General features: G+C 48.2%; 1 protein-coding gene across 1 annotated transcript in view; it reads left to right on the forward strand.

Annotated features, from left to right (window-relative positions):
• Drgx (dorsal root ganglia homeobox) overlaps positions 1 to 13,624 on the forward strand; it is a 30,323-nt gene that overhangs the window by 4,404 nt on the left and 12,295 nt on the right. The window contains exons 3-6 of the mRNA XM_021203832.1: positions 148 to 245; positions 1,411 to 1,512; positions 4,290 to 4,468; positions 4,555 to 4,667. Coding sequence (XP_021059491.1) covers positions 148 to 245; positions 1,411 to 1,512; positions 4,290 to 4,468; positions 4,555 to 4,667 — 492 coding nt within the window. The remainder of the gene's footprint in view (positions 1 to 147; positions 246 to 1,410; positions 1,513 to 4,289; positions 4,469 to 4,554; positions 4,668 to 13,624) is intronic.

The raw sequence follows: 13,624 nt of genomic DNA on the forward strand, positions 1-13,624 counted from the left end.
TGTATGTGTGTATGTGTGTATGTGTGTGTGTATGTGTATGTGTGTATGTGTGTGTGTGTGTATGTATGTGTGTATGTGTGTATGTGTGTGTGTGTGAATGAAGACCAGGGTCTCCCCACTCATTCTGACCTCACTTATACTCTGCAGGCACTGCGCCTTTTGGGAACCACTCTACAGGGGATTTTGATGATGGGTTTCTTAGGAGAAAACAGCGCAGAAATCGGACGACCTTCACTCTTCAGCAGGTAAGGACAGATCCCCGTGTGTGAGAACCGTTTTTTTCCCCCAAATTCACAGATGAGCCACTCTCTCCTTGCCCTTTAAAATGATACCAACAGTTGGGGTAGCCAGTCTTTGATTTTCTGAATGACTTATACGTCTACCTGGGGAAAGGACAGTCAGTTAATTTGGGTTTTGTAACTCCAGGTAATCAGTAGAGAAGCAGCTATGCATTTTCCCATGTGCCTTAGACCGATGGTCTGAGCGACATCTTCCCTGCCAGCAGAATGCAGGTTGGGCATTATTATCCCCAGAAAGATAGATGGCAAAGCTGACCGATGAGGCTGCCTCCTGAGAAGACAGTGTTGCTGGACACAGCTGCAGCTTTTCTACTGGGCTTCTCCAAGCTGAGTGTCCTTAGAGCAGTCTCTTTTCCTGAGCATCTGTAGGGTGACCCCCACACTCGTAAGGCTTCTGTGGGGCTGACTGATGGAGAGTTTTATAGGTGGCAGCTTCCTCTACTCTCATGGTGGCACTGTGGAAATTATTCATGAGACTACCTTTAGACTTTTTATGACCATGACAAAATTTAAATGTAAGCAAACAGAAACATCTATGACTTGTCTATTTCTATGTCTTGAGGAAGGCACACTGTGGTGGTTAGGAGCCTTGGCTGCAGAGTCAACTAGGATTTATATATATATATCTTGGGCTAGAGAAGATGGCTCAGTGGTTAAGAACACTGAATGCTCTTCCAGAGGATCAGGGTTCAATTCCCAGCACCCACATAGTAAAAAAAATATCTTATTTATTCATTGTGTACATTTACGTAGATGCACTTGTGTGCCCATGCATGCCACCGTGTGTGTGTGTGTGTGCACGCACAGGCATGCCACTGTGTCTATGAAGAGACAAAGAGTAACTTGCAGGAGTGAGCTCTTTCCTTCCACCATGTGTGTCTCTGGGATCAGACTCCGTTTTTTATCGTCAGGCTTGGAGGCAAGCCCCGTTACTATCTGAGCCTTCTTCCAGGCCTCTGTGGAATCTTTTTCAGACAGCTCTTTTCTCCTTTCCTTCTGGGATTTGATCTTCGAAATTGCTTCCTCACCACCCCTCAACTCTGATCTATGCATCCCTCCCCTCTCCTAGCCTCAGCCTCTCACCATTTTTTCTTTCTTTCTTTTTTACCAGCTGGAAGCTCTGGAGGCAGTCTTTGCCCAAACACACTACCCAGATGTCTTCACCAGAGAAGAGTTAGCCATGAAAATAAACCTCACAGAAGCCAGAGTGCAGGTAAACCTTCTTTTAAATTATTTAACTCTCTAATATTACAATTGGCAAACTTTTTTTTTTTGACATCATGACTGCAGAGTGCACATTTGGCCAAAGAAAGCAAATGAAGACTATCTGTCATTTTCATGATGCACTTTAATAACATCAACATAATGTGGAATATTAGATTAGGTTGATTAATCGGTCATTCATAATTAACTAGTGATAATGTTCTACACTAATTTGTCCGCGTCTCTAAGGTACTAAATTACATCAATGCACATCCATTTCCTTGCTTTGGAAAAAAAAAAAAAAAAAAGATGCTACTCCGTACAGCAAATCTGACCGCTCTGGGGTGAGGCCGGTCAATTGCAGAGAACCGCGATTTCAGATGGGAAGCAGGGCGGGATCTGCTTTCCAGAAATTGCATCATGCCCAACTTCCCCCGCCCCGCACACGGACTATGTGAGCAAAGTGGACCTGAAAAACACGTGCAATCTAAAAATCTTTAAACAGCAGCAGCGAAAGGGCCGAGCAGATATGGGCCGGCTGGCCCGAGCGGAGTAGCTGCCACTGGGCTGCACCGCTTGCTTTCCTGAAAGCTGCTTTTAAGTACCTAGCCCGGCCGGCAGCCATGCCTAAATGAGCACGGGAGGCAGAGGCTCACAGTGCCGCCTCTCCAGGCCAGTTATTCTTTGAGCACATTATATATTCATTTTATTTATGGGGTTTCCTCCATGCTGTTTCTGTTCTTTTTTATGTAGGAGCTTGGGGTTAAGACTATGCAAAGATCTAATTGTAGGAAATATAATACTTTGCCTTCTGCTCCCCTGGGTCATGTTAGTATCTCTTAAAAACCAATGGCTGAAGAGAGATAATGGAATTCTGAGCAGTAAATTGGGGGCTGTAAACAAATTATTTCCCCTATAATCAGATTATGTGATCCTGATTATTAAATCTGAACATGAATCATTGGTCATATGCGGGCAAATTAAACTGATTATTATTTGGGAATGAAAATGTTCTTTGGCCCAGACCCCGTCTATAGTTCCTTTTTTTAATGCTGGCTTGCCAATAGCTGCCTAAAGACTGAACTGCAAATTGAGATAAATGGTACAATTATTGCGCATTCAGAAGTAGGAGATCATAACTTCTCCCTGAAAGGTGCAAGGGTAAGATAGGGGCGGTGACAATTAAAGCCGGGAATTGTTGTCCAGGCTGTTGTTGGCTATTATGCAGACAGACAATGGCAGCCAAGCTAGTGCTTAGCTTCTATGTGGGGACAGGAGCCGCGGTGGCGGGAAGGGAGATGTGTTTACATTTATACCGCTTGCTCATTCAAATATGATTAATGTTCTATAAAGCAGGGTCTTAATCGAAGCTGATGTTGTCAAACAATAACTAAATAGGGAAATAAACGACTCTATCATGCTCTTTCCTCAGAAGCAGGCGAACTGTCAGTGCAAAGTCATTAAAATATGATAATGAAAAATAGCTCAATTAAATGTTGTTATAGCTGTGACCTTCATTCAATTAAGACACCAGAAAGTGTCTGCATTTTGCTTTGCATTTAACTGCCCTAAATTTAGAATATAGATAAAATCATTATTCAATGCTTGCTGATATGTGCAATTAAAAGCCAACACAATTTAAAAAAAAAAAAAGAAAGAAAGAAAGAAAGAAAGCCAGCTAAAGGAGAAAGAAAATGAAGAGATAAGGTGGGCTGCCAGAGGGCTTGGTCTCGAAGACCCAGGCGCTTTTCCTGTCAGTGTGTCACGGCCCAAGAAGGTGGGAGGTTGGCTCTAGGAGCTGGGGAGAAGCCTGGTCAAACCTGATTTTTAGACAGAAATTATCTCTGTGAAGAAAGAAGAGACGAGGCGAGGTTTCTCTGGGTGATGTGGAGATCTGTGGGCTTGCGTTGTCTTCTGTGAACATCTTGGGCTGCCAGGATTCTATCGGGCAAGACATAGAAATTACCCAACATCAGCTTTTAAGGAGGTACCAAAGTCACGGTCAGACACAAACTTTGTCCTGGCCTGATGGGGCAGTAGCCACTCTGCACTGAGTGACCAGGTGCTGTATNCCCCCCCCCCCCGTGCACTGTGCCCAATATTTTGCATGTATGTGTTTTTAACGATGCTCAGGGATGGCAGCATTGCCTTCTTTCCCTGAGAGTGTGGATCCTGGTCCCGAGCCAAACCTCTGGGCTTTAGCAGGTTAGCGGAACCACCCTGTCTGTGAACTGGGGTTAGCAGCATGGCTTATCCCTTGGGGATGCTGTGGACCCCGAGCCACATTTGTTAATCAAGATTCAGAATTTCTAAGCCCCAGAGACAGGGTCTCTCCTAGGTGCCCCAGGCGGTTGGTCATGAATTCGTTTGTGTACAATGCTCTTCAGGGCAGAGCACAGGTGTGGGCTTGCTGGAAGGTGGAGTGTGTCTTTTTTGATGAGAAGCCCCCGGACAGCAGTTTGCAAATTGCTTTCACCACGATCCTGCTGGGAAAACTTCACATCAAACTCCTTCTCAGACAGCTCAGCCCTGCAAACTACTACAGGACGGTGCTTTCCCTTCTTGTGGGCAAAGTGCTAGATGCGTTCGCTCTTTACTGGTCCTGGGAAAGTGCCCGTCAGAAGTGGCTTAGCTAGTCCATCTGCGGTCTGAAGTTCTGGGGGGCTGAGGAGAACTGAGGGTGTCGAGGGTGTTGGCATGGGCCTCCTGGAGCCTATGTTTGGGTCGTGGCTGGCTCCTCCTGTCTGACCATCTGTCCCCCTTGGGTGTGTTTCCTATGGGATTCAGGTTTGGTTCCAGAACCGAAGAGCCAAATGGAGGAAGACAGAGAGAGGGGCCTCTGATCAGGAGCCAGGGGCGAAGGAACCCATGGCAGAGGTGACACCACCGCCAGTGAGGAACATCAACTCTCCACCCCCAGGGGACCAGGCCCGGAGCAAGAAGGAGGCCCTGGAGGCCCAGCAGAGGTAAGATTAGCTGACTCTAAGATTAGGAGTCTGGGGTGGCTCTGTAGACGGGCTGGACCTCAGTGGAACATTTCTGTTTTTGACAGCCTGGGACGCACAGTGGGCCCTGCCGGGCCTTTCTTCCCTTCCTGCTTACCAGGGACTCTCCTGAACACAGCCACATATGCCCAGGCCCTGTCCCACGTGGCATCTCTGAAAGGTAAGATTGGCCGGGGCAGAGGTGGGGTTGGTAGAGAGGGTGGAGACTGTCTGGCCTCCCTGCTGTCTCTGCTGAGCAAACTTCTGCTCCTACCAGTCACAGCAGGATCACAGGCACCCCCCCCCCCATTTCCACACTTGCTGTCCTTTTCGATTTTGAACAGTCTGAGTGCAGGTGGATGTTACGAAGTTTCATCTTAAACTAGCCCAGAGCTTTTCTTAGAGGCAGCCCTTTCAGAGGCAACCACTCCACAGCTTGCAGCCACCCTCATCACAGTTCAAGGTGCTCATGGGGGACCTCTGGGGAGTGGCTGTCTCTGCTTTCAACCGGTTCCTATGTGCATCTTGCTTATTTGTGCTCCTCAAGGATTCCAAGGACTTTTGATGTCTTGTCAGTGGCTAGGATTATGGAAGGTAGGAAATCTGCTGTAGGTGTTTGGTCAAGCCCAGAGAAAAGACCTTTGCAGGGCTGATCCTTGGGGATTTCTGAGGGCACTGTCCCCAGAGGTAAAGGCACATCTGGTGTCTTTGGGTTCCAGGCCACATAACAACAAAACAAAACAAGACAGAACAAACACCACTAGAGATGTTTAGTAAGTCTGTCAGCCATGCTGGTCAAGAACAGGGAAAGCTCTCAAGTGGGAGGCTGCTGGAGGTCTGAGGGAGAGGGATGTGGGTGTGGCATAGGCTCTTCCCTCGGAACAGAGAGTAGTGAGGCCTCCTAGGCTATGGAATGCTCATTCCCTGCTATGCTGCTGTGGTCTCAGATGTCACTGGCTCCCAAGGGGTTCCTCTAAAGCAGATGTGTTGAAGTAAATGTAGACAAGCCCCCCCCCCCCCACACACACACACTCACACAAACACTGAGGAACCTCCAGCCATATGCACAGGACACAATTACAAGCAGAGATTCCCTAATTCAAAGCTCTGATGTCCAAATCTATGTAGTACTGTCAGCCACAGTGAGCTCTGTCCGCTGCAGTGAGCTCTGTCAGCTGCAGTGAGCTCTGTCAGACCCAGTGAGCTCTGTCAGCTGCAGTGAGCTCTGTCAGCTGCAGTGAGCTCTGTCAGCTCCAGTGAGCTCTGTCAGCTGCAGGGGGAGCTGTCAGCTGAATTGCGGGTCAGTTCAACAGTGAATAGCTACTTCTCATGAACATGTTTCCCTCACTGCACTCCAGCACTGTAAGTGGGAGTGATTTGCACACTTTTCCTTTCTTGTAATCTTTGGGGTGTCTCTCTCTTTGGTCAATAGAGCTAAATCTTGCAGTGGACCTTTGCCTGTTGTGGGGAGGGTGTAGTGGGCAAAAGCTGAACTTCAGGAAAGGGAGGTTAGAAGTGTCTACAAGCAGCGCATGAGCAGAGGGTCAGAGCCATGGTTGTGCTATCCATGTCTTAGGGAGCATCTGCCTTGATGGTGGCCTAAGTCAAGGGCAGGGCTGGGAGCGGGCTGCTGCTGAGCTGGACCAGCTTCACATTCTCATCTATCTCCCTCCCTGCTTTTCCCTCCCCTTGTCTCCCTTCTGTCCCTTCATTAATCCCCTGCAGCTGGGCTGTGAACCCCCAGAGATGGTCAAGTGCACGTTGGGAACTGAATTCCTTTGATACTACATTGCTTTGGGGGATCTGGGATGGTCAGAACCCTGCAGAGTGGCAGAGTGGCAGAGTGGCAAGAGTCACTGTGTGCTCACTAGACACAGGCCCATCTCTGCTTTGCAGGGGCCTGCCTGGCAGCCTCCCGTGTCCTTGGGTACATGTGCTCCTCCTGGCAGGGCAGGGCTAGGTATGGAGAAAGGGTGGGAAAAAAAGACCTGTTGGGACCCATAGCATGCTAGGATGCTTCTAGAGCGATGGTTCTCTACCTTAATATAGTTCCTCCTGTTGTGACTCCCAGCCATAAAATTATTTTTGTTACTACTTCGTAAGTATAATTTTGCTACTGTTATGAATCATAATGTAAATATGATCCTGGAGACACAGGTTTGTCAAAAGGGATGATGGTCCACAGGATGAGAACCAGTGTCCTAGACAGGCAAACGTGAGAAAACTGAACTGTGTACTTTGCCTCCCTAGGCACGAGTTAGCTCTTGTCTTCTTTTCTGGAAGCGTGGGGGCCTCTTGGCTTAGCCATTTTCTGCTTCGAGACAGGCATGGGTAAGGGGCAGAGTTCTCCATCACCAGAGACAGTGATGATGCCGAGGAACCCTCAGATTTGGGATGGGGAGAGGTGGGGGAGGGGTGAGAAAGATTAGAAGGCTTTGCTCGAAAAGGACCAGTGGCCTATCATGCCAGCTTGTGGTGACAAGCAGGAGAGAGGACAGTTTTGCTAGAATTTCTGAATTTTCTAGAGAAGTTGGATATGTTTTTTTATTTGGAATACTCCTGTCTTACCTCTTTGGGCAACTATAACGAAGCACAGAGACGGTGATTTATAAGCCAGAGGTGTTTGTTTCTTAAAGCTCTGGGAGCCTGAGAGTCAGGATGGCAGCAGCCTGGGCCTCTACTGAGTGCCCAGCTCTGGACTGCATACACACACAGCAGAAAGAGCAAGCGAGCAAGTTCTCAGGCCTCCTTCAAAAGGGCCCCATTCCCCTCAGGAGGCCTCTGTGTGTGTCCTTGTCCCTCCCCCAGAGGCTCCCCTCCTAACACTGTCAGCTGTGGGTGAAGATGTCAACGTGGGTTCTGGGGAAGATGATCACTGAGCTCCCAGTAGTTTCCACGTTCCAAGTGTTGCCTCTGAAGTCCTTGGGTCAACGCAGCACATCCACGAACGGTATTGGTGACCTGCCCTGCCCTTTTGGTGGTGCCCACTGGGATGAGAAGGGTTTTTCTTTCCTTCCTCTCTGTCTGCTTTCTGAGTTCTTCTCCATGTGTCCTGTTAAACTCTCCCCTGCCGATACCTCCCCAGCAGAGCACCCTCTTGGGGCTCTCGTTGTGGCCTCTCTGAGCATCTGGCTTTTTGTCTCCTACAAACTAAGCCACAGGGAAAAGGAAGGGGGAATGAACAATTATTGAAAAACTTCTCTGCTCAGTCCTGCTGAGTTCTTGTAGCGGCAGTCGGTATTGTGCAAGGAGGGGATTCTGATAGATCACTAGTGGGCTGGTGCTGGTGTCGTGATGGCTGAAGTAATGTAAATTTGGCACTCCCTACTTCGATGGCTCTTCTGAAAAGGACATAGTGTTCTGTGATAGAAAGCCCTGGGTCTGCATCACAGTCTGTTGTAAACTCAGGTGGACTCTGCAGCTCCTGAGGTGTGTTTGGGGTAACTCTGAACCAAGATACAGGGTGAGATGTCTCCTTCTATTGTAAGTGGGTTTCCATACACTCTTGAGGTTAACACTCAGCTCTTTTGTGAGACGTGGGTCAGATTCCTGACTCTCAAAGACCGACCCTTTCTTCCCTGTCTTGTCTCAAGCTGTAGAATGAAGTGAATAGCCACATCTGAACTCGGGGCAGTTGGCAACTTTCTAGGGCTTGGTTGCATTCCAGGAGCCCTGGTCTGTGACTCAGTTTCCACCCCTTTTCCTGCATCCCCAGATCCTGGGCAGACCTTGCTGGCTCCACTAATCTCTATTTCTTGGGATTGAACTCAGTGTCCAAAGGCCAGTAAGGGAAATCCATCAGGCAGTTGGGAAGACCATCGTATATACATTGGATATACATTGAAATACGTGGACTTGAAGAGCCTGTCTGGCTTTCTATGGTGGAAAAACTGAGGCTCAGGGTAGGGAAGCCATTTGTTCATATCTGGCAGTGTTGGGGCAGATGCTGGGTTCACAGAGGTGGATGAAGGGCATTGCTAGGGCATAGCCATTACTAAGAACCCCTCCATTGTGAGCAGGAAGCCAGACTGGTCCCGGTGGCTCAGTGTCTGTCGTCCTGAGCTTTCCCTTTGATCCCGTGTAAAATTCCATGGGGCGATCCCCACTTGCTTTTTTAGTGTTAAGGTAATTGAGGGGAGACGTGATCCAGAAAGTGTGCAGGAGAGGAACTCTTGCCCTTCCTCTGGCCTATGTTCACTCTAAGCAGGCAGTAGCAGGTAACTCTAGATGGCAGCTTCTTTAAGAAATCAGAGGGAAATTTTCCCTCCTTGGAATTTCATGTTGAGGGAAGGGCCTGGAACTTGGCTACATGTAGGCCCAACGTAGGATGGAGAAGCCAACTTTGGCTACCGTCGGAAAAAAAAAAATCCCTACATCCCACCAGTTCTGTGCATGCACTGAAGGCTGGACTGATGAGTCTGTCTCAGGCCCAGAAGGTGAGGGTAGAAACCATCACATGCCTCCTACTCTGTCCTCCGATGCTGTTGCTCTTTAGCCAGCCAGGTTTATGGGCTACAGTGCCTACACAGGAAGCTTGGTGGGATGCGGAGGATGGTGAAGTGCGAACCAGAAGGGTGCATCTGTGCTGGTCAGCTGGGGGACCCTGGCGGTGGGAAAGAGAGGGCATCTCGGGAGTGGGCAGCGGCAGACTTGGATGGGAAGAGGTTGTGGAGCCTCGAGTGGAGCAGTTAGGAGGAATGAGCAAAGGGTCGGTATGAGAGTAGCCTCCGTGAGAGGGAAGCGGCTGGCTCCCCTGGAAACTGCTCACCGGGGACAGAATGAAGTAACATTCCTCCTTAATCGGTGTGCACAGGCTAGTGTGGATTCCAAGCAAGGGCTCTGGAATGGCTTGGCTGGTGCGGCCTGAGTTTTTCCTTTCCCTAGCCTTTTAAGTCCTAAAATAAAAAAAAAAGTTTGTGTGTGTGTGTGTGTGTGTGTGTGTGTGTGTGTGTGTGTTAGCAGAGTAAGGGGAGTGTGTGTGTGCACGGGATGGAATGAGGAGGCCATGAGTGAGGACAACTGATAGCTCATGGAGGTGTTAGTTGAACACTGCCTGCCTCTAGTGCTCCAAGTTCTTTGTTTTCACACGGTGGCAGTGCTGGTCTCCTCACGTGGACCTGCAGGAGAATCTCCTCCTCCGGACTGATCCCTCCTGGAGCTTTATAGCCCTTGAGATGCTCCGCCCACTGACCCTTGCCTCATATCTATCATGATGCTGCAGGGCCTTAACAATGCTTGTAAGATGTCATGGAGCTTTCTCGGTCATGGGCTTTGCACGTGAAATGCTTAGAGAGAACTCACACTGGGCAGCCAGTCTGGCCTGGCTTACACATAGCACGACTGCACGCAACTTGTCAGCTTAGAAAATCACAGGATCCTGCTTGGACAGGGAAGGTTTACAGAACAGTAACGGGTGTCCAGAGAACAACAGTGAGAATTTGTGTGTGTGTTGTCTTAATGGACAGTTTTGTGCTCCCGTTTCATTGATGTAGACGATGTTATTAACAGCCACGGGGGCACTTGGGTTTGTTCTGGAGTCAGTGCCAGCAGTAGGTACCCAGGAACTACTCGGGGTAGGAGAGCCTTGGGCAGCAAAGGAAGGCGATCCCTGGAGGGCTGAGTTGTTTAGCTCCCTGCCTCTAACTGCGATTCACAGAACCGAATGTGCCAGGAGAGAGCTTCCCTAGCGCATAGCCTGCTCTGCGCATGCTCTGAGAGCCACAGCCAGCTAGCTCTGGGTTGGGCAGTGGCATGAGCAGACCTTCCCAAAGGGCGCACCTCCTTCCCCGGCAGGGCTCATGATAGAGGTTCTCCGTGCAGGATGCAGGATGCAGGCTTGAGGTAGCAGCAGAGTAGCACAATGAGGTCTGACCCCTTCTTTCCTCTTGTCAGCTCTCCCTCGGGGGCGGGGGGGGGGGATGACCTGGGTTTAGTAGACACAGGTGAGGTCTGGCCAAGAAGAATCAGGGGCAGGTAGGACTTCAGCCATTGTGATCCTGGCTACACTTGGCTGGCTGAATGAAGTCTTGGGTGTGAAGTCTGAAGGGGATGCAGGATCATTACATTCAAGCATGTTGGCTCTCAGCAGTCCTGCCTGAGCCTGCCTGAGGCACGCTTGAGGATAAAGGGGATGCAGGGTTGGGAGAGGGCCCTGCCATGTCCCTTCTGAAGCAGTCTCCTCAGTGAGCCACCAGGTGCCCTCTTACCTCTGGCCAAGCCACAATGCCCAGTTTCTGAGGCTAACAAGTCTGGATTAGTCCATCAGAATTTGCCCACGGGGGCTAACCTCAGAGCTGGAGGGGGGACTGTTTCCTCTCCAGATCTCACCAAAAAGCATTCTCCAGTCCTTCTTTAATTATGTTTTTCTTTTTTAAGATGACAGTTTTTTTAAAAAAATATTTATGTATGTATGTATGTATGTATGTATGTATGTATGTATGTATTTATTTTTGAGGCAGGTTTTTCTGTGTAGCCCTGGCTGTCCTGGAACTCACTCTGTAGACCAGACTGGCCTTGAACTCAGAAATCCTCCTGCCTCTGCCTCCCAAGTGCTGGGATTAAAGGTGTGCGCCATCATTGCCCAGTCAGTGGTGCAATCGGTCAGTGTGAGGTACTCATTTGTTTTTCTTTTTTAAGACCATAGTTCTTAGAAGTGATCTTTGAGTCAGCAGTGGCAGGCCAGGCCTACAGTCCTAGCACCTGAGACACAGAGGCGGGGGAATCTCAAGTTTGATGACGGTGTGCATTCCACTGTGAGACTGACTGCCTTAGAAACAAATGAAAAAACCTCTAAAGGCCATTCCTTAGAAATATTCCTAAGGCATGCACCTGGGGCTCCAGGAGGGAGCTGAGCACAGTGCTGCCACCTTGGTTGTTCCATAGGGGCCCTGACTCCGTGGGCCCCATTCTGGTCATGTCACCCTGAATGCAGTCAACTTGTTGATTTTTAGGATGAGATAGCTTTCCCATTGAAGTAGGCATTCTGGAACACTGTAGTCTTGACCATTTGAACTTTCTGTGTCCACACACACACACACACACACACACTCTCACACTCACACTCACCCTGTACCCCACATGCCATAACATACGTGAATGCCCACGTGTGTCTTACAAGATTCTAACTGCCTATCAATGTTGCAGCAACAGCTTACTTAGTGCATTTTCCCGTTCCTTCACGCTATGCCAAAATTGTCCATGTGTCTCTCAGAAGACACGCCCGGCTTCGAGTGACATGTGACTGAAGATAAAGGCAATCACACTGTGCATTTTGGAGAGTCTGGGTTCTCAGACTCGGCATCATGCTGGCAAGATCTAGCCATGTAATTAGGTTTAGTTATGGATTCTCTGTGACGGCTCATAGACTTGAGAAGGTCATTTCTAAGTATAGTTTGCCTCTTTTTTTTTTTCACAGTTGTATACTCTTTCTTTTCTTGTCTGGCTTTGCTGGTTAGAATTTCTGGCACAGTAATTTCTTTCTTATTTGATCGTTAGCTAGGTCTTGCTATATCGCCACCATCACCCCTGTGCCCCTGCGATCATGCTATCCTCCTGCCCCTGCTTTCTGTCTAGTCTGGAGTAGAAATTGATGCTATCAGGCTATTCTGACTTTCAAGCCAAGTTTCATTGAGATGCAGTTAATGTGTCACGCCACTCATTACGCTGCCCAGCCTGCCCTGGAACCACCCTCCCCAGCTCTGCTGACAATCACTTTCTGGTTTCCTCAGCCCCAGATTTCCTGTTAATTTACATACAGGCATTTAAAAAATATTTACAAAAATTGATTTTATATATATGAGTACACTGTTGTTGTCTTCAGACACACCAGAAGAGAACATCAGAACCTATTACAGGTGGGTGTGAGCCACCATGTGGTTCCTGGGAATTGAACTCAGGACTTCTGGAAGAGCTGTCAGTGCTCTTAACCACTGAGCCATCTCTCAAGCCCTAGATGCAGGCATTTTGAGACTGCTATTGTAGACTTTTAAAATGAACAGACTCATGCAATATTACATCTCCTCTTTTGAGTCAGGGTCTCACTGTGCAGCCCAGACTGACCTGGAACTCACTTATGTACCAAGCTGGCCTTGAATCCACAGAACTCACCCTGCATTATGCCTCCCCAGGGCTGGGATCACAGGTGTTTGCTACCACACCCGGCTCCATCCTCTTCCATTCCTGCTGATGGCACTTGGTCATGTCCTGTTCTTATTCTCCTGAAAAAGTTCTCAAGGTTTCACGGTCCTGTTTATGATCCTTATTACTTAACTATTTGGGATGCTTAAGGCTGAGCCCAGTGTCTCACACATTGACCACGTGACCAACCACAAAGCTGTAGTCTCAGCCCTTCATGTTTCAAGAAAAGAGGTTCACATATGTTCTTGCTCAGGTTGGCCTCAAATTCAAAGTCCACCTGCCTCAGCTTCAAAAATGCTGGAGTTTTAGCAGTGTGCCATCATGCCTGGCTGTCTTTCTCTTTCAAGGTGCCCTTTATCCGAGGGGCTACTCCCTTCTTGTCCTCACTTTTAAATTAAAATCTGCATTGTGAGTAGTCACAACGTCATCAGATGTTTCTTTGCAGCTGCTGAAATGGTCCCATGGTCTTTATTTTTCTTTATGTTAATAAGATGAATTATGTTGATTGGATTTTAAAGTGTTAAACCAACTGCACATTCCTGAAGGAGACCCAAATTAGATGTGGCATGTTTTCCTTTTTATAGATTGCCAGATTTGATTTGCTAATATTTTCCTTAGGCTTCTTTGCATTTATTATCATGAAGTGATTGATCTGTGACTTTGTTTATTTACAACTAGCTTACAAAGTAGCAGGTTTCCCTGTAGACCAGTGGTTCTCAGACTTCCTAACACTGTGATCAACCCATTAATATAGTTCCCCATGTTGTGGTGGCTTCCAACCATAAAATTACATTTGTTGCTGACTCTTAGCTGTAATGTTGCTATGGTTATGAATCATAATGTAAATACACGATATGGAGGATATTTGATATGCTACCTGTCTTAGTCAGGGTTTCTATTCCTGCACAAACATCATGACCAAGAAGCAAGTGGGGAGGAAAGGGTTTATTAGGCTTACATTTTCCACATTGCTGTTCATCACCAAAGGATGTCAGGACTGGA

The sequence above is a fragment of the Mus pahari genome, chromosome 8 (assembly GCF_900095145.1).
Source record: "Mus pahari chromosome 8, PAHARI_EIJ_v1.1, whole genome shotgun sequence".
NCBI classification, from domain to species: Eukaryota; Metazoa; Chordata; class Mammalia; order Rodentia; family Muridae; genus Mus; species Mus pahari.